This window comes from Cavia porcellus, unplaced genomic scaffold, assembly GCF_034190915.1.
Source record: "Cavia porcellus strain 051 isolate PalLab524CR breed Dunkin Hartley unplaced genomic scaffold, mCavPor4.1 scaffold_3, whole genome shotgun sequence".
NCBI lineage: Eukaryota > Metazoa > Chordata > Mammalia > Rodentia > Caviidae > Cavia > Cavia porcellus.
This window is the reverse complement of record NW_026947486.1, coordinates 102,387,888-102,409,191: the sequence shown is the minus strand read 5'-3', so window position 1 is coordinate 102,409,191 and position 21,304 is coordinate 102,387,888. Positions and strand designations below refer to the sequence as shown.

The 21,304-nt window shown below is 37.2% G+C and overlaps 1 protein-coding gene across 1 annotated transcript; it reads right to left on the bottom strand.

The window, feature by feature from the left end:
* Nucleotides 1–2,449: 2,449 nt before the first annotated feature.
* On the bottom strand, nucleotides 2,450–20,717 carry Brs3 (bombesin receptor subtype 3). Its single transcript, NM_001172921.1, is given in 4 exon segments — nucleotides 2,450–4,271; nucleotides 5,698–6,049; nucleotides 7,598–8,282; nucleotides 20,641–20,717. Coding segments are annotated over 3 exon segments (1,200 nt in total). The 5' UTR covers nucleotides 8,032–8,282; nucleotides 20,641–20,717; the 3' UTR covers nucleotides 2,450–3,857.
* Nucleotides 20,718–21,304: the final 587 nt, after the last annotated feature.

Here is a 21,304-nt window from a genome sequence, read left to right as displayed (position 1 = left end):
ACAGTAGTTGAGGCATGTTTTCGTTTTCAATTACTTTTTTTTTTTTTTCATAAGGTTCTTGTTTTGGTAGGAACTGTTGGAGAAAAACTTTTGCATACATCTTTATAATAGTTTTGTTAGGCTCATTTAAACATTGCTAAATGTTTTTTCTGGATCCAAAGATAGGATACAGCTGTTTCAGTGGTGTGTTATTGGCCTCCCATTTCATTTCTGAGTGGGTACACAGCATAGGTGATAATATACTCCCACTTGACTGAACATGATACTCCCTGAGTGTCACAGCACCTTATAGGCAGGTGACCAAAGAGCTATCTTACGTCTAGGTCGCATGTCACCCATCCACTCCTGCTCAAAGGCCGCCTAGAAGCCAGTGTTACATTTATGGATTTGACTAAAGTCCAATAAGAGCTTCTTAGCATGTTAGAGTAGAAGAGGGTAGGGAGTTACATATAGGGAAGGTAAAAGGCAGGACAGAGGCAACTTTCTGTGCAGAAGTTCTGCAGGGGTGAAAGGAGCAACCAATGTGATATCGGAGGGTCACTGTCACCATAATAATGGAGCAATGGAATGAGGAACCAGGCATACTTGTACTTGCCATGCCACTCTTTTGGCTGTGATGCCTGAAAGTTGCATTTTAATAATGCTTTGGTTCGGGCTGGGGATTTAGCTCAGCAGCATAAGCACCTGCCTTGCAAGCAGGCAGTCCAGAGTTCGATCCCTGTACCTATAAAAAAGAAAAAGACAAAAAAAAATAATGCTTTGCTGTATGAAGCCTGGTCTCTGTGCTTATTTCTGTGTATTAATAAAATAACTCCCTAACCTCTGGTAATTCCTAGTGACTGGAATCATCTCTGTCTTTGTTACCTGTGTTTCCAAGATTTTTTGCAACTTACAAAAGCATTCAAGGTAGCAAAGTAAAAAGGGAGCCTGGCAGTGCTGGTGAACCTATAGCACATGTGCCGCAGCAGGTTGTTATCAGCAAAAGCTCTAAAAGGTTCACCTGTGCTGCTCTAGAGGTAGCGAATGGTTCCTGAAGCCCCCAGGAACACATCATAGGTAGGCTGCATGAAAGATTGCTGGTCCTAGGAAGAGGAACCAATTGAAGTCCAAGAAGCCAGCTTCTCTCTAATATATTAATCGACTAAAGCAGAGACTGTCGGACTGAAGAAGTTGCCTATCTGGCCTAGAAAGCCTTGGAAATATTAAGGAACTCTATTAAGTTAGATTTTTAAATAGACTCTTCAGGCTAACTGTACAGGAATACGCTTGTCCCTACATTGTTATCTTTTTTTTTTTTTTTTTTTTTGTCTTTTTCATTTTTATCAGTACCAGGGATCGAACTCATGACTGCACACTTGCAAGACAGGCACTTATGCCACTGAGCTAAATCCCCAGCCCCTTACATTCTGTTATCTTAAGATTTCATGGGAATAAATGCAACTCCTGACAAAAAGACTGATGACAGGCTAGTGTGCAGAGAAGGGTGAGGCAGGAAGAGCACAAGTTTTCACCCAGCCTGGGCAACTTAACGAGGAGAGACTATCTCAGAATTTAAAAGGGGACCCAGGTTTGCTCCCTGTACTGAAAACAAACAAAAATAAGTTAAAAAAATCAGAAACAAAACTCTGATAGATCCTTCACTGAAGATAAAGGTGCAGAAATTCTTTAAAACCAAATTTGCTGTTTGCAGCAGGCATGCCAATGTTAATTTCTAGCATTTTCTATTTTCAGTGATGGAGACCTGCCTGCTGGCTGTGCTTGGGTATATTTGTCACTCTGCTTCCATGATTTATAGTGTATTATGATAGTCTCTCTCCTAAATCTTTGGCACAGGAAGACCCTCAGCAAGATTCAGACATGTGCAAAATTTGTTTCATCTTTGTTTCACTACTATCCCCCTGTAGGTCTCTGCACTGAAGTGAAATCTCCTGTAGAAACCGCCCATTTCTGGTACCACAGTAAGACGTATGCAAGAGGTTGTGGATATTGTGGCCTACTGGTAAGATCCATCTTGATAAAGACAATTTGTTAAAAGAGGGACATCCTTCCAAAAATCCAAAACACAACCATAGTTTTTAATCCCAATTCTCCAGCGATGGATGGAAGAACTCTGGTGCCCTAAGAGAGCATTTAGGAATCTTTTAATATCAGGTTCCTAAATCTCTTAGGGATTATTAACAATGAAAAGAAAAGAAAGTTCTCTGAGCTCTAGTTTTATGAACTGCTAATGGGCCTTCTAGGATTTTGTAACCTGTGTTTTTATTGGGTCATTTCTAAAAATGTTATGCTTCAGAAAGTAAAGATGTAGCATTCGCTCAGAGTGAGAAAAATGGTAAAAGTATTTTGGAGTTCTGTGACTTGAAAATAACTTTAAGTTTTGGAATTAAGTGGATTCTTAGTTATAACTGCCACAAATGTTGGTTTTAAAGTATAAAATTACACAGAGCCATTTGGAACTTTATTTCATGTTTATTGGTTTTCCCCCACTTATTACAATGCCCACCTTAAAGCAATAGTAATACAATACCAGCACCCCACTTTAAGTAAGCCAATTTTACAGATTTAATGTCTAGTGTTAATATATATATCCCCTTTTGAGCCACATCATTAGCAAAAGTTCACAACCACACAAGCCAGTTAAAGAAAGCTCACAGCTATCAAAAGCACACTCACATATCAAGTTTTTAAAAATACAGATTTGACAATAGCGCCAAACACAAGCTTTAATTTGCTCCAAGAATACATTTCTGAAACCACAAGTCTAAATCTGACAAATCTATTGACAACGGTTTTTAATACAATAGTTAGTAACAAGCTTCTTGGGTTAGCAATATGAGCAGTGGACAGAAGATCAGAGCCTTCCATCGGATCTTGAGGGACAGAGGTTAGTTAGGTCATACTCTTACAGGACTTAGGCACCAATTAAATTTAAAAAAGTCAAGCAGGAGGATGAACCGATGACAGCTGCACACCTAGGTGGTAAGGTTTACGTGGCACTTCTGCAGGTTTTTAGAAAGAGGGCACTGCTTACCCAAGAGAAATGCAGTTTCTTAAAGGAAGAATTTCAGACACTGGCAGGTACAGATTTTTCCACAGGGGTCCAGCGAGGCATTTAATGACACCATAAATGTGGCCACTTTTTCTGCCTGTGAATGAGGCAAGTTCTCAACAATATTTGTGCAAATCCAACTCTGCCTAATTCTTAATCAATGCAATTCTAAGCAGAACTACATTAAGTCAGGAAGGGTTGACCCAGTAAGGCAATCACCCTGCCCCAGATCCTTACTCAGCACTTGATTCTCACTGACCTTCAAACATTTTCATTTAAATTGCAGATTTCGTTAGAGTCACAGAAAGGGCCAGTTGCTTAGTCTTTAAGAAAACTATGTAAGAGAGGTTTTTCTCTTTTTGATCTCCTTTTCCCATACAAAGCATAAGATTAGATTCACACCCCATAGTACACACACACACACACACACACACACACACACACTTCAATGACAAAGGAGTATATATAAGCACTTAGAAGCATCAGAGATGTGATGGAAATAAATTAGATTTTTATCTTTCATCTTGTTTATTTCTCCTTTCCTCCTGTTGAGGCTCCTGTTAGAGTTCACTGGCATAAACAAGCATATCTTTCTATACTTCATGGGCTTCAGTTTAGTTAGAAAGCCCCATGGCATTACTGTTTATACTTCGAAGGAAATCATGGTTCATCTTTTACTTACATGGATTCTTTGCTCCTCAGACTTCAACACAGTTCACAAACAAGAAAAATCCATCCACACACCTATGCACAGTTTAGAGTGGGATACATATACTGGGAGGAAAAAACACCATTTTTAATGGAAAAACTAGACTCTATTCTCTTCCTTTTTCATAGGACGCCCAATGAATGAGGCCACACCAATTTCAGAGATGTGTGTATTCTCAGTGCCTGAGACCCTGCCCATCACAGCCAGGCTGTTAAGAGGGGTTGCAGCAAGGGGAGGCTCAGGTAGCTCTCCCTTGCAGCAGAAAAGCTGAGCTTTAAACTGCTTTTGGAAGGTTTTGCTCAGCCAATAAAGAGCAAAGGGGTTTACACAAGAATTACTGAAAGCCAGCACCCGAGAGAAAATTGTAACAATGAAATGTATGGCAGAGGAGTCTTCATAGGCTTTGTGAGTGAATGAGTGGTAGAGATTCAGGAGATGATTTGGCAACCAGCAGAGAGCAAACAGAGCCACCAGCACCAATACTGTTTTGGCAATTCTCTTCCGGGATTCAACCTACAGGAGGGAAGAAAATGGTACACGTACACAGAAATCATTTCATCGGCAGAGATATTTCAAAGCCATTCTCAAGATTTCCATAGAAATTCATAGTTGACACTCTGGTTTCCCTTGGAACACACACTTGTGAGCTCTCGGCTGGGATGTGCAGGAAGTCTGCCTGTGGCTACGGAACACAGCCAATTAATTGGCATGGCAACCTGTGATCTTGGGCTCATTAACTCCAATTCAGAGACCTCCTGCCACCCCCTGGTTTTGTGATACGCTAGGATGTCTCCGACTCAAGGAGTGCTATGGAATTCCCAGCAACTTAATTTAATTGAAAACAGAGAGGCACTTTCCAAAACTGCTTTCACCGTGTCCATAGAGGCTGCCTGGAGGATAATACTTACCTGAGGTTTATGAAAGTTGTCAAGTTGGTGTCAAAAATTGTTTTAAGGTCTGGGGATGTAGCTCAGTTGGTAAAGAGCTTGGCTAGAATGTATAAGCCTTGGGTTCAATCCCTAACATTGCAAAAAATGCTCATAGTCTATGGGAATCTAACCATAGAGTCAAAGGAATAAAAAACAAATACATTGTCCTTTATACATGAGAGTAATCCTACCCTTTTCTGTCACGAAGGAAACGAACCAGCTTAAGTGAAGATAAAATTTGTGGTCTCAGCCAGAGCAAAGATGACACAGCTTCAGCTTCCTGTGCACCAGTGTGAATGGAATAGCTCTCTGTACTGATCAGGAGGCAAATGAAATACCTTCCCCCACTTTTCCCTCTGATTCTGTTTTGACACTGTCCGCTTTATGCTATCTACATTTATGACAGGAGACCACACCTGGCTCTTGGAATGGTTTTAATTGAGCTTCTGTGAAGTCCAAGTGTTCTCCTGTCACAGGCACTTTATTCTTCCCCTCCCCAGACTTCAGTATGCCCACCCGTGTGCAAGTGGTTTGCACTAAATAGTGTTCTGAGTTCTTGTCAGTCCTTCCATTATGTACATTTCTATTATTATGTCATATTTTCTGAAAGAAAAGCTGTTTTGCTTGATAGCCTCACCTTATGTGGTATTCCTCACTATTCCCTGGGATAATTTTTAATGTTCGCAAACCTTGGCCATCTCCTAACAATAAATAGCCCCACTTTTTATTGAATGCTTACTCTGCTCCAGGAATTATGCCAAGCATGTTATATCATCTAGCCTTCAACTTCATTTTATAAATAAAGAAACAGAAGCTCAGAGAGGTTAAATAGCTTGCTCAAGATTGCTCAGGTAGTATGTGTGGGATTAAAACCAGAGCTTATGGTGACAACAAAATGCTAAACTACTATTGTATTTGTACACAGATAAATACACAGTTGTTCACTATGCAGAAGTAGGAATTTCACTTCTGAACTCAAACTCTTTGTATGAGAATCAGTTAATACATACCTGCTTGCGGGCATGGCTTTGTTCCTCAGTAGGTATGTTCAAGGTGCTTTTGTAAAGAGTTCTAGCAATCAAAGAATAATAGACAGAAATAATTGAGAGTGGAATAATATAGAACACTAAGAAGCTCAGCAGAGCATGTATTTCCTGCAAGAGCTTCTCAGAGACAGGATAAAAGGCACACCATTCAGATGTCATATTTTTGTTGGGATCTCGCAAGGTGTGTACATTTGAAAATATAGCCTCTGGCAAAGCAAATATCATGGACATTATCCAGATGCAGCCAGCTTTTGCACAAGTCTTCAGGATGGCATTGGAGGGCTGTCGCTCAAGTGGCTTCACAACTGCTTTATATCTAGAAGAACATAATGAGAAACAAAAGTCAAAATACGTGCCGAAATTGCAGAACCTTAGGGTTAGAAGTGACCTTAGTCCCTGGATGACCATTCAGTTCTACTTCCTACCCAAATATGCCTAATCAAGTCAGCATTAACCATCTAGAATAGGTTGTGGTTTTAAAGACACAAATACACCTCAAGAGTTTTATTTACCTGAATTGGCTTTTTTCTTATTCACCCTTATGAGATAATCCAGATTTGTGATTTTATAACTTTTTGTATACATCCTCTGCTTAAGAATAATTTTTCAGCACAATTTTATGTGTGGTTAAGAGTAATTCACCACTTATATGTTACGGTAGGTATTCTGAAAGACTTTCTTTTTGTATAAGTTATTCATGCTAAACAGCAATAACTCTCCTTTCTTCATGAATGAGCTGCCTTTAACCATCCTAGAAAAGAATTCCAGGGCTTCGCAGTAGTAAAAGGAAAGGGTTAATTTCTTCCCTGTTCTCAAGTGCTACTTTGCTGCCCAAACTGAATGATCTGTGAGACTTAGGACAAGGCAAAGATTAAATTGAAGCCCCATGCCCCTGAAAAGATGCTTCCACACCGGACAAATCCACAGCCTGCAGCCTTTACAGAAGTCTGCCCAGTCAAAGCAAAAATTCAGAAAAGACACAAGGAAACCTGTTTTCTCCTCTCCGGTTCCACAGTCTGAATAAGCTGTTCCTTCTAATACTGCCAGGCATTAATTACTTTCAGGCTTCTTACAGGCTTTAAAAGCATCACTTTTAACATTTGGAGCCTCAATTTTTTCATGCTTTTACAATTCGGAACACAGAAAAATACAGTACTTAGATTGAAAACATTGTAACAGTCCAAACACCCTGATGACAAGAGGTTTTCACATGTCCTAGCCATAGAGCTCTAAAAGTCAATCGGGATTAATTTATCTCTCCAGAAACCGAGTGTGTCACTGAACACCTATAGAGAAAACAAATGGAATTAAGTGATTACATCTCGCTGAGTTACCAAGGAGCTAAAACCTCACCATTTTTCTGCTATTAGCTAATTTGATGAATTTCAAATAAATTAGATTCATGTTATATCTTTACTATCCTTTTGATATATGGCAATGTATATGCAGTAAATGTCACACCTATGCCAATGTTTTCATGTTGACAATATTGTACCACTAGGCTGCACTAATGTATAAAGCATGCATTTTTTCCCCCGTTTACACCTGCAGCAATTGCCTTACTTAATAAGCCGGAGGAAAATAAAAACACTGTTTGGTATTCTTTCAAGCAAACAATTACACTTGAAAGAATAGAAATTTCCCCTAAAGCATATATTTGCAACCTCTCCTTACATGCTAATACAGAAATTTTACCATTTTTACACTAACTTTGATTTAAAATGCCACCAGATTTCCCAATCTTATGTCCCCGTTTCAGCGTGTGAGAAAAGCAGAATAGTAGCCGGTAAATGCTAAGTATGAGCTTTCCTTTCCTTTTGTCTAATTTCACATCCTAGGAAATATAACAGATAAAAGGACTCACCTGTCAGCGCTGAGAATCGTTAGCGTGAACACCGACACTCCAACAGAAGTGAGCCGGATGAAAGAGAGCACCTTACACCCGATTCTCCCGAACAGCCATCCCTCTGCAAGGTAGTGAGTTGCATCCACGGGCACACAAGTCAGCAGAAGTAAAAGATCTCCCAAAGCCAGACTGGTGATGAAAATATTTGGAACTGTTTGCATGGATTTGGTCTTGAAAAAGACTTTGATGAGAATAGCATTTCCAAGGATACCCACTGAAATGATCACAGCGTAAGTGATGTAGATGGCACACAGAGCTTCTATTCCTGGAGAGTTGTCTCCAGTCCACCCTTTATTTGTGGTATCGTTGGAAACAACAGAGCTTGATGATTCTGTGTCATTTGTGATTGAAATTAAAGTCTGATTAGGTGACTGAGGCTGCTTTTGAGACATTCTCCTGGAGACTGTGTCTTCAGTGTTTTCTTCAGTTCAAATGTGGCTGACTGTCACGTCTAGTGCCTACGTCTAGTAGGGGGGTGGTGTTAGGAGGAGCGAGCAGCACAGAATGGAGGAGAATCTAAGGCATCCACATACTCCTTTGCTTCAGTTGTTCTGTATCTCCCAGCATGCTTGGCTAAGCGCTTACAGATCTGGCACTGAAGAGTGGGAGGTCGAGGATGGAGGAATCTGTCTTATTGGTGTGCCTGAAACATAGGGGGAGGGAGGGAGCTGAGGAAATGCTCTGCAGTTGTTTGTTCTTCCCTGTTGGGGAATCCCTTGAATCCCCATGTCTATTTAATTATCTTATTGTTTATTAGAATCACCCTGTCTTCGTACCCACCCAGGATTCTCTATAGAAATTTTGGTGATTTTCTCAAAAAAAAAACCCTCACATAGCCCTTTCTAATCACATGGTAGTCTAATGCATTTCTTTTACATGATAAAAAAGTTGCAACGGACCCCCGAAGCACTTGAACCCAAGACTCAAGATTTTCTATCACAGAGACACTGAAGCAACAAATCATTCACAGTTTAATAGGACTCATTGTACCTCCATGAAGCAATAATTTAGGTGACTTAAGTTTAATACCTAGATCTAATACAGAGTAATTCCCAGGCCTACGTGTTTCAGGCACTTTGCTGCACCAAACTGAAGCATCTTTTGAGAGGTAAAAAGGGTTAGCAAACTCCCCATCACTGTGTCCCTGAATGTCCTAATAACAACAATTTTGTCACTTGACTGTTTTAATACCACATTTTAAAAATGAACTGTTGAAGGATCCTTTCTCTAGAAATGGTTAAAAATGAACCTGGTTTATTCCAAAACAAAATAATACAGAAAACTACCAATTGAGATCTGACACAAAAAGATCTAAGCATGAAAGTCACTACTTTCAGATGAGAAAGTGTCATGGATTGCTCTGGACATGAAAGGTGTGTAGATGCTGTTTACATTGGCTGGGGAAAGTAGAAAATTAAGGCAATCGCCTTAGTACCAGCAGCAAACACCTCTGTTACAGAAGAAAGAGAAAGAGAGAGAGAGACAGAGACAGACAGAGAGAGAGAGAGAGAGAGAGAGAGAGAGAGAGAGAGAGAGAGAGAGAGAATTATTTGGGAGAAGGAGGCCAGCATTTTGAAGGCAGCTAATAATAATGCCTGCTAATAAATACTGTTTAAAAGTATCAAATTCAGTGAATACTCTCTCAACGAGGAACAACTTTGCATAGTGTAGTGGTTACAAATATGATCATAATAGAAATTATTTTGGGAAGTGAAGCGTAAAAAACCAAAGTATCTGACTAAATGATAAATGGGGCAAACAAAGGCAGTTCTTCATACTAAAAGAGTAGGTGCAATGAATTCCACGGAGAGAGTGAAGTGGTTGAATAGCAAGAATGACCTGGCTAACTTGAGCCGCTTCTCAGACAGTACCTATCCTTCACTCTTTATGAAATTATCTCCACAGCTTGAATTATTCAGATAAATAAGCACTTTCAATGGGAATCGAGAGAGAGAATGTTTATATAAATTCAAATCCCCAAGTTTTCCAGTATTTTTTTAAAGTAATGTCGTGCACTAGGCTCGCTCCTTACGATAGTCCCGATGAAAAAAATGAAACCAAAATGGAAAGAAGAAAAGAAAAAAGGCAGAAAAAGGACTCTCTACAATTCACATCTTGTTCTCACCAAATTAATGGAGAAATCTCTCCAGTATTCCTGCAGCTAATCTTCACACGACACTGTTTCATAAGAAACAAAATCTTCATACGACACTGTTTTGTAAGAAACAATGATACGTGATTTTTGAAATTATGTGAATTCCAAAGACCTCTCTCATACTTTGAGCAGGCTGCAGCCATCAGTGTCCTTTGCCTTTTCTGTCTTCCTTCTGATCAAAAGAAGTTAAGAAAAAATAGCAATTTTGGAGTGGTATTGGGCATTTGCATCCCTAGGATTCTAGAATCTCAAAATATCAGAGACAGAAGTACCCTTAGAGATGATGAAATTAATGGCTTTCATTTTGTAGAGCCAGAAATGAGGGAAAAGTTTTCTCATCCAGGGTCTCACAGGAATACAGTATGAGAGGTGAGATGAAATGGATTCTCTCTGGCTTCTGAAAGATTAAAGAAGTCAGTGACACAAGCTGAAAAACACTCAGGTCCTCACTATGAGCCATATTTGCTCTTTTCTCAAAGTTAACAAGCAATTCATGATAAATAATTTAAATGTATCTACTTTTAGGGATATCTCTCTGTTTTTATACATTTATAATCCACTCATAATCCATAACTATATCTAATCATTCACAATTAAAGTTGAAGGGCACTCACCCTATCCAAAATGAAGTTCTTTTTTGTTGTGGGGCACAGTTGGTCAACATTATCATTCAAGGTTTTCAAAACCAACTACTTGGTTACAGATTAAATAATTGAAACACAATCTTAATGTAGCTTTTAGCTCAAAGGGAATATTGGACATTGGACAAATAAATTACTCATTTTCTGAAATTGGGTTTCCTTATTCTGCCAGTAAGTTAGTGATGTTAAAATCTTATTTAAATCTCTGAAGACCTGGAATCTAAGAGTGGTGCAGAGACCTTCTCTGACTCTAAGGTGATGTAGAGAGGAGTTAGAAAATGATGGCTAGACAGTGGCTACAAGTTTGGCCCCAAGATTCTCAACCAGCAGTTAAAAAATACAGTGGTTCTTAAAACTCCAATTGCACAAGAAATATTACAAAGAATCAACAGTTGGAATCTCATCATACTAAAAAGCTTTTGTACAGTCAAAGAAACCACCAGCAGAATAGAGACAACCCACAGAGTGGGAGAAAACTTTTACCCACTGTTTCTTAGACAAAGGACTAATATTTAAAGTATATAAAGAACACAAGGAGAGAAAAAAAGAAATCAGATCCCCCAAAATTAAAAAAAAAAAACCCAATCCAAAAGTGAGCATCTGAAATTAATAAGCACTTCTCAGATAAAGAAATACAAAGAGCAAATACATATAGGAAAAAATGTTCAGTATTGCTGGTAATTCAAGAAATGCAAATTAAAACAACACTGAGATTTAACTTATACCAGAAAGACTGACTATCACTGGGAAATCAACCAATAACAAATGCTTTTAAGGCTGGGGGCAAAAAAGGAGCCCTTCTACACCACTGGTAGGAGTGTGGACTGGTACAACCACTGTGGAAATTCCTTAAAAAATTAAGACCAGAGATCTCCTTGGACCCAGATATTCTCCTTCTAGGACTCTTTCCAAAGGATTAAAAGTATCCTACCACAGTGATATATGCATACCCATGTTTATAGCACCACTGTTTGTAATAGCTAAATCTTGCAAATAGCCCAAATGCTTATCAAAGAATGAAGATTTTTTTTAAAAAAATATGATGAACTACTACTCTACTGTAAAGAAAGATAAACTTGAGACATTTCCAGGTACATGGGTGCACCTTGAGACCATACTCTTAAGTGAAATAAATGGTGCACATATGTTAAAATATTTCATTGTTTTTCTGGTATGAGAAATCAAAAGGATAAATAAAGACCAAAATATAAAATAGATATTGTAAAATAGGAAGAAAATGTCCAGCCCCCATCAGGAAAGCTCCCATCAGGTAACCAACTCAGGTCCAGGAAGCAGCTGCAGCCCCACCCCACATGCACTCCAGCAGCCATCAGTGAGGCTTTCTGCTGCTGGCAACCAGTGCAAGCTGGGAAAAGCAGCAGCCAACCCTGCACCAGTGCACCCAATGGCCACCATCAGATGCACATGGCCAGCACTGGCCAAGAGGACCACACAGTCACACTTTGGAGAATTGTATCCAATATGGGAAGTGCCTAGAATCCTACTACCAGCTTGCTCAGAAGAATGCAGGAAAATGTCAAGACAAAGAAGCAAAAGGCAGTCTCTGGCCTCTAACCCAAGCAGAGCAAGTCCAGGAGATATAAAAACAGAAGTGATCAGAAATTGCACACCTTACAGAAAAAGTCTACTTATGGAAGTAATAGCAGAAAACTTCCTAAGCATGGAAAAAGGTTGCGACATACAGATAAGTGAGGCATTTAACACTCCTGTAGACATAACCAAAGTAAATCTACACCCAGATGTACATTTCAACAAAAACCATCAAGTCAAGGAAAGGCTGAAGTATTTTAAGTCCTGAAAAAAAAGAACAACTTCCAACCCAGATGGATGCACCATGTAAAACTATCTTTCAAAATTAATGGGGAAACAAGATACTTCCATGACAAAGAACAGCTGGAGGAATTCATGACTGCCAAACAAACCCTACAAAGAATACTGAATGACATTCTAGAGAGAAATAAAATTGACCATGGTTCCAGGAACAATTTCAGAGGGGGATAACCCATGGGGGCAGACAACTGAATGGAGGAAAAAAGTAGGCAGCCAACAGCAGGAAAATAGCATGATAGAGACAAGCCAGTACATGTTGGGCATAACCATTAATGTAGATGGCCTCAATTCACCAATAAAGAAATACAGGCAAAATGGGTCAGGAAACAGGATCCATAAATATACTTTATACAAGCAACACCTTTAACTTGAAAGAAAATTCATAGACTGAAACCCAAAGGAGAGAGAATAATGCTCTGTGTGACGGGGAACCAGAAAAAAAAAAAAAAAGTAAGAGTTGCTTGCCCATCAGCTGCAGAATAGAAAGCTACCCAGCTATAAAAAAGGATAACCTTGAAGCTCTTGTAGGTAAATGATGCAATTTGAGATCATGCTTGTGGGTGAGATGGTTCAGAGTACATGGGTGAGTATCATGTTGTCTCCCTACTATAAAAGACTGGAGGAGTTGGTTGGATCCAGAAAGCACAATAGGTATTGTGAGAGAAGGGGAGAACATGTCTAAAGGGGGAAGGCAGTGGCCATTGTTAATCTATAGTAGTGCTTTGAAACCCTGTGTTGTTTTCATTGTTCTGTTTGGTTTGGTTTTAATCTGTTTTTTGTTTGTTTGATTTTGTTATATTTGATGGCATGGACAGCTGTTTCAAAGATAACAAAATATGCTGTGGTGGCCATTGTTGATTGCCTATTGTCTTTTTTCAAAGCTCTGTATTACTTTTATTGTTTTGTTTTGATTGATTTTATTCTATTTTGTTTTGCTTGATTGTGTTATGTCTGATGGTATGGGCAGCTGCTTTGGAGACAGTGAGAGGCATTATGGTAGCCACTATTGTTTTCTTATTGTTTTGTCTTGAGGTCCTATATTGCTTTCATTGTTTTGTTTTGATTGGTTTTATTCTGTTCTGTTTTGTTTGCTTTTATTATGCCTGATGGTTTGGGCAGTTAATTTAAAGATAACAAGAGGCATTTGGCAGCCATTATTGATTTCTTTTTCTCTTGTTTTGAAGTGCTGTACCACATTCATTGTTTGGTTTTGATTGACTATTCTGTTTTGTTTCATTTATTTTATTATCTTCAAAATTAAAAAATCAAAAAGAAAATGTTCCAATGAGTAGGGGAACAAGGAAGTAGGGTCAAAGAAAGCAAGGAAGGGAAAAGAAAAAGAGAATTGAAGGTTAAAATGGAAACAAACTTTGTAAATAAGGAGGAGAACAGAGATTGAAAGGAGCAGAGGGGGTTGGTAGAAAAAAAGAACCAAGATAGATCACGTTCAGGTACAAATTCCATAAGATGAATGTAATCATTATGTATATCTAAAAATATATCAATAAAATTAATTTTTAAAAATAAAAAGGATAGATCTCAATTTTTTTCTCAATTTTTACTTTTTGTTAGTACATGTTTGTAGCATATAATGATCACATTCCTTGTGGGGAGTTGGGATGTGTATATAACACATCTTAATTTTGTTTTCATGTCTTTACTCCTCCCCATTACCTCCCCTCCTCCATTCTTGGTACTCTTTCCATTTGCAAAAGCTCTATCTCCTTGTTTCCTATTATCTATCTTTAATTTTGTTCTTTGTTTATAATTTGAGTTTCTCACATAAGACAAGCCATAAAATATTTAATCCCTGTGTTTGATTTATTTCACTTAAAAATTATGGTCATGGAGACTCATTTTTATTGGCACAGTAGTATTGAATTACATATATATATATATATATATATATATATATATATCGCATTTTCTTTACTCATTTATCTAAAGATGAACATATAGGCCTCTTCCCAAATTTAACTATTGTGAATTTTGCTGCTATAAACATATGTATGCATGAAGCAGTATAATATGATGTCTTTAACTCTTTCAGGAAGGTACTTAGAAGGGGAATAGCTGGGTCAAATGTAATTTCTATTTTTAATTTTTTTGAAAAATCTCCACATTGATTTTTGTACTGGTTGTACTAGTTTACATTCCTTCAAATAATATAAATGGATTCCTTTCCCCCATAGCCTCACCAGCATTTGTTATTATTTGATTTCTTGAGGATTGAATGAGATGAAATCTCAGTATTTTTTTAATTTGCATTTCTTTTTTTATTTTAAAGAGGGTAAAATTAAAGAAAACTGTTCATAAGGAAACAATTTAAAGAAATGCAGATTTCAAAGCAAGACCGCTAGAGATCTTCACTGTCTATCATATTGTCTCTTGTTTTCTTCCAAATAGTTGTCCACATCTATTGCATTTCTATAATGGCCAGAAATGTTGAAACATTTTTTCTTGTATTTATTGACCAATTGTACTTCTTTTGAAACATGGCTGTTCATTTCAGTTGCCCATTTTTACGCTGAGTCTTTCATTTTGTGAGGGCTACGACTGATTTTTTATTTTTACTTCTTTAGATATATTCTGAGGTTGTCTTTTCACTTTGTTGATTGATTCTTTTGCTGTGCAGAAACTTCAGTTTAATATGAACCCATTTGTTGCTTCTTGTCTGCTATTATTTCTTGTGCAATTGGGGTTTCTTTCAGAAACTTCTTGTGTATCTCTATGACTTCAAGAGTTTTACCTATTTTGTCTGCCAGCAGATTGTTTCAGTTTTAATATTTAGACCTTTTATCTATTCTGAGTTTGGGTTAGTAGACGGTGAAAGATACAGGTCTAGATTCAATCTTCTACATGTGGCTAGCCAGTTTTGCCAGCACCATTTGTTAAAGAGACTGTCTTTCCTCTAGGGGAAGTTCTTGGTTGCTTTGTCTAAGATCAGATAGCTGAATATGCCTGGAGTTGTTTCTGCATGTTGTATTCCATTCCACTGATCCACATATCTTTTTTAAAAATACTATTCAGCTTTTATCACTGTACATTTGTGGTATAACTTGCTGCCTTGTTCTTGTGGCCCAGGCTTTCTTTTGCTATTCTAGGCCTCTTCTGATTCCATATGAATTTAGGATTGTTTTTCTATGGTTCTGTAAGTAATGCTATTGGTATTTTGATTGGGATTGCATTAAATTTGTATTTTAGCTTTGGAAATATGGCCATTTTGACAATATTGGTTCTGCCCAGTATCCAGGAACAAAGGATATCTTTGCATTTTATGATATGTACTTCATTGTTCCGGAGTATTGTAGTCCTTCATTATAGAGTTTGTAGTCATTTTCTGGAGTATTATAGTACTTCATTATAGAGTTCTTTCACTTCTTTGGTTAGGTTGATTCCTAAGTGTGTAGTTTTTCTTCACACTGTTGTGAATGGTATTTTTTTCTAATTTCTTTCTCAATGAGTTAATCATTGGTACCCAGGAATGCTATTGATTTTTGTGTGTTGATTTCATATCCTGCTAGGCTACTGAATTTGTTTAATTATTCTAAGTTTTTTGGTGGAAATTTTTGCATCTTCTGTGTAGAGGATCATGTCATTTGCAAATAATAATAATTTGACTTTTTCCTTTCCTATGCATATCCCTTGTATTTCTTTATCTTATCTAATTGCTCTGATTAATGTTCCAAGAAATATATTGCACAAGAGTAATGTTAGTGGAAAACCTTGTCTTGTTCCTGACTTTAGAAGGAACATTTTCAGATTTTCCTCATTTAATATGATAGTGTTTGGTTTGTCATGAATGGCTTTTATCAGATCGAGATAAGGTTCTTCTATACCTATATTGTTTATGCTTTTTATCATGAATGGCTTTTGTATCTTCTCAAAGGATTTTTCTGTGTCAATTGATATTATCTTGTGATTTTTTCCTTGCTTCTCTTTATCTGATGTATAACATTAAACAATTTGCATAGATTGAACCACCCCTTTGTCACTGGGATGGTTTCTACTTTGTAATGATGTCTGCTCTTTTATGATTTGTTGTAATGTGTTTGCCAGTATCTTATTGAACATATTTGTGACTATATTCATTAAAGTTATTGGCCTATAGTTCTCCTTTTTGGTTGGGTCCTTTTCTGGTTTTCGAATCAGAGTAATGCTGTCTTGCAGGAATTACTTTGGGAGTTCTCCTTTCCTTTCAGTTTCATTAAACAGCTTGCATTGTTTTGCTGTCAGATCTTCCCTAAAGTTTTTCAGAATTCAGTGGTGAATCCATCAGGACCTGGCATTTTCTCAGCTGATAATTTTATGAAAATTATTTTTGCTACAACTTCATTGCCAGTTATTGGATTATTCAGTGTTATTATATCTTCTTGGTTTACTTTTAGAAATTTATATGTATCTAGGAATCTATCAGTTTCCTCTGAAGTTTCTAATTTGTTAGAGAGGAGTTTCTCAAGGTAGTTACTAATAATCTTATGAATTTTAGTAGTATCCAATGTGATTTTGCCTTTTTTATTTCTAATTGTATTGATTTAGGTCTTTGGGAGAGGTTGGGGGTTTGGTAACATTGCCTGGATTTGTTCGTTTTGTTTATTATTCCCAAGATCCAGCTCTTTAATTAATTGATTATTTGTATTTTCTAGCTCCAATTTCATTAATTTCTGCTCTGATCTGTATGATTTTCTTCCTTGTACTCGCTTTGCATTTGGATTGTTCTTGTTTTGCTAGGACCTTCAGGTGCATCATTAGGTTGTTTTCTTGGGTAGGATAGATGAATTTTTCATACTGGCATTCACAACTCTCTTAGGACTGTTTTCACTGTGTCTTACAAGTTCTGGTAAATTGTACTGATTATTGCTTGATTGTGGGAACTAAATAATTTCTTCTGTGACCTATTGATTATTCAAAAGATACTTTAAAATTTTCTGTGTGTTTACATAATTTCTGTGGTTTCTTTCGGCATTGACTTCAAATTTCATTGCACAATGATCTGATAATGCATAATTTTAGTTCTTTTGCATGTGCTTTAGCATGCTTTATTAGATAGCATATGGTCTATTTTTGAGAAAATCCCATGTGCTACTGTGAAGAATATGTATTCTGTTATTGTTAGGTGGAATCCATTTTAGATTTCTACTAAGTCCATTTGTTTAAAGTTTTGGTTCAATTTTAATATTTCCTTATTGGCTTTGTGTGTAGTTGATCTATTTGTAACAGTGGAATATTGGGTTCTCTACTTAATTGTGTTGGCTTTTATCTGATCTTTTACATCCAATAGCATTTGTTTTATAAAGTTGAATGTGATGGTGTTTGGTGTGTACATTTCTATAATTATCATTTATGCTTGTTGAATTCTTCCCTTAACCAATATGTAGTGACATTCTTTTCCTCTTCTGCTATTTTTTTGATTTCCCATTCCATGGAATGTTGTTTTCTGTCCTTTGATTCTTAACTTGTGAGTTTTTTTTTTGATTAAATGTGTTACATGTATACAACATATTATTGGGTTTTGTTTCTTGATCCATTCTGCCAATCTGTATCTTATGATTGGGGAGTTGAGACCATTCACATTGAGAGTTTTTAACTAAAGTATTGAATTATTCCTGTCATTGAATTATTTTCCTGATGATTTCCTGTTTTTCTTTTCTGCTTAACTGCTCACACTGCCTGATAATTCTATTAGATTTTTCATCACTATTGGTTTAATTGTCTCTTTCTAGTATATACTGGAGAATTCTTTGTAGTGCTAGTTTGGTGGTCATAAATTTCTTAAGGCACTATTTGTCATGGAAATTCCTTACTTCTTTACCAGTTTTGAAAGATAGTTTTGTAGGATATATCAATCTGGATTGGAAATTGTTTTCTCTTGGGGCTTGCAACAGTTCACTGACCTTTGAGTTTTGTATGGAAAAGTCTGCTGTAATTCTATTTTTTTTTTCTTTTCTTTTTAGTGGTACCAGGGATCAAACTCATGACTTCATACTTGCTAAGCAGGTGCTTATGCCACTGAACTAAATCCCTAGCCCTCTGCTGTAATTCTATTTGGTTCCACTGTATAACTGATTCATTACTTTTCTTTCACAGCTTTTAAGGCCCTGACATGTTGGACTTCTGGGATTTGGACCACAATGTATACTGGAGAGATTCTATATGCATCACTTCTCTGTATATTGGATTATTTATCTTTGGAAAGTTTTCTGCTATTATTTCTATAAATAATTTTTATACCATTTGTACTGTCTTTTCTATAACAATTCCAATTAATCCTAAGTGAGTGTTCTATCTTATCTTCTATCTAGAAATTTTTGGATCAATTTTTTCATGTTTTCTTGCTTTGAAGGTATCTCTGAATAATTAGTCCCTGGACATCTCTTATTTATGGCACTCTGTCCTCACATTGGCTGCTTCTCCTACCTATATATGTTCAATAGAATTTTTAATCTCCTGGATTTCTGCTTAGAACCTTTTCACAAATTTTAATTATTGGCTAAACTTGTCATTCACGTTTCATATTATTTGTTTAGCTCATCTAGTTTTTTTATTAGTGTTTTCTGTAAACCTGCTGATACATGGATTACCTCCATTATCTGTTTAATTATATCTTCTTTGAACTCACCAAACACCTTATTTTTTAATATCACTTTCATTATCCTTCTTGAATAATTCAGCTGTGTGGCTTTTGATTTTTCCCCCTTGCTGTCTCACGTATCAGCTTTGGGAGAGTTGGGAGGATTTTCAGCCATTTTTTTACACTGTCTTCTCATTTTTTTATTGGTTTGTGTGTGTGTGTGTGTCCTTTGTGGGCACCTATATTGGGAAGACTTTGTTGCTGCTATGGAAATCTCTTTAATTAGTGTCTGCTTTTCAGTCATGCACTCTGGATATGGCTAACTATAGGCCTTTGCCTCTGCCCCAAGATCTGCACACCTTTGTTGATTTGGGAGGGGTGCATGCAGTGTAATTGACCCAGAACCCAATTTTCTGTGAATGCACCACAGTATTGTTAATTACATAAAGTATACAGAACAAACCTAGTAGTAGCAGTAACTATGTTGCCTTGACAATAACAAGTAAATCAGCAGCAATAGCATCAAAGACAAACTGGATATTGACATACCGTAGCAGCCAATAATGTGCCACCCTTTACCATAGAAAAGACATTTACCTACACTTATACTATACACACTAAGGCTCTCCATGTATTGACATACAAGTATCTACTAAATATGACAACTATATCTCCATTAACAATATAAAAGAATGACAGTAGTAACAGATAACTAAAGATTAACAAGGTTAATGGCTGTACTAGTAAGGATGCAGGGGATGAGTAATGGGAGAATGAATGAGGAAAATTTTCAAAATTAAGCAGGGAATGATGAGAGAAAAGTGATATAAAGGATCTTATTAAGGTGTAGAGAAATTAATACAGTTAGATATAAATAACATAAAAGAATAAACAGAAAAAGGAAAATGAAAAAGAAAAAAAAAAAGATTTAAAGAATATGATTTAAAGGAAAAAAAGGAAAATTCTCCAAACCCCAAAGAAGCAGTAAAGGAAGGAGGGAAAAAAAGAGAGAAATATATTTAGTTTTAAAAAAGAAAGAAACATTTTCACTATGTTTTTGAATGAATGGTTTTCTTCTAGGATCAAGAGGTTTTAAATCCAGCTAGTAATGATTTTTACCTAGCTTTAAAGTCTGTGGATTCATGAGATGTACCCTTGCTCGCGAGACTCTTGGTCCATTCATTCTAGGCTACAGCAACCATCCAAGCTGAGGCAAGGCCTTGCTTCCACTGGTAGTTGGGGACAGCAACAAGACTTCTGATCATTGCTGGGTGTAGGCAGCAGGACAAGGGACGGAGCAGCCTGCTATACTTAATACCAGTGCTTTCAGACCCAGCCCTTCTAAAAACCACACTCTGGGACCTGGCTCCTCATCATAAAGGACAAGGCCCTGTGTCCTTCCAGCCTGAGCTTACACATCTCAGAAACTCAGTGTCTGACCCACCCTTTGGTTGTGACTGTCTCCCATAGCTGTTTGTCACCCAGTCACTGTGGAAGATTTTATGGGAAATCCTGAAGTGGATTTTTAGTTGTTCTGAGTCTCAATCTTAAATAATCAATCAACCCCTTCCCATATTGGTACCTGATTAAACACTCACTGGTAGTATATCAGGCTCTGTACCGGATTCCTTCTTCAGCTGTGGCCTCCCATGTGGATAGAGTCACTTCAGAGTAAAACCCCACACCGTTTTTGCAGTTTGCAACAGCTATGGGCTTTCTAGGGGGCTAGCACTCCTGGCCCAGTCCATTATTTCTCCCAGGAGCGCCCAAACTGGAGACTTACCTTGTGTCTGCAGATACAAGTTCCCTTTCCTGGGATCTGGGGTAAGTTTCTAGATTGCTTCCTTCTTTTCTCAGTACTGTGCTCTGATTCCCCAACTTCTCTGTGTTTTCTAATTTTCCTGTCTGTTCCTTCCTGATTCCCAGAGATCTTCTTTGTGGTTTTTTTTTTTTCCACCAAGTTGTTATTTTCTTGGTGTCTGGATTCCAGGTTTCAGAGAGGCTAAATTTTGCTGCTGATTGCTACTCCACCATTTTGATTTTGACCTCAAATTTTGGTTTCCATAAGAATCACTAAGTAAGCTTATCAATACAGTCTGTTAGAACTTTCCTCCAGAGTTTCTAATTTGGTAGGTCATGGCTTTATTTGATACTAAGGTCAAAGGGATATTTCTGTGGGTCTTCGTTAAAGAAAATATATTGTGTGATATGATAAAACAGATATCTTCCTGGATCTTTCCTTTCCCCCTAAAAATCTTAATTCCTAGGGAGCCTAGTTTACTATACTCTTTTGCTGTTGTTTTTGTTTTTTTTTTTTTTCCTTTTTGTTGTTGCCTTTTTTTTTGTTTGAGACGGGCTCACTGTGTAGTCCAAAATGACCTCAAGCTCATTGTGTAGCCCAGATTGTTCTAGAATTCATGGTGATCCTCCTACCTCAACTTACTGAG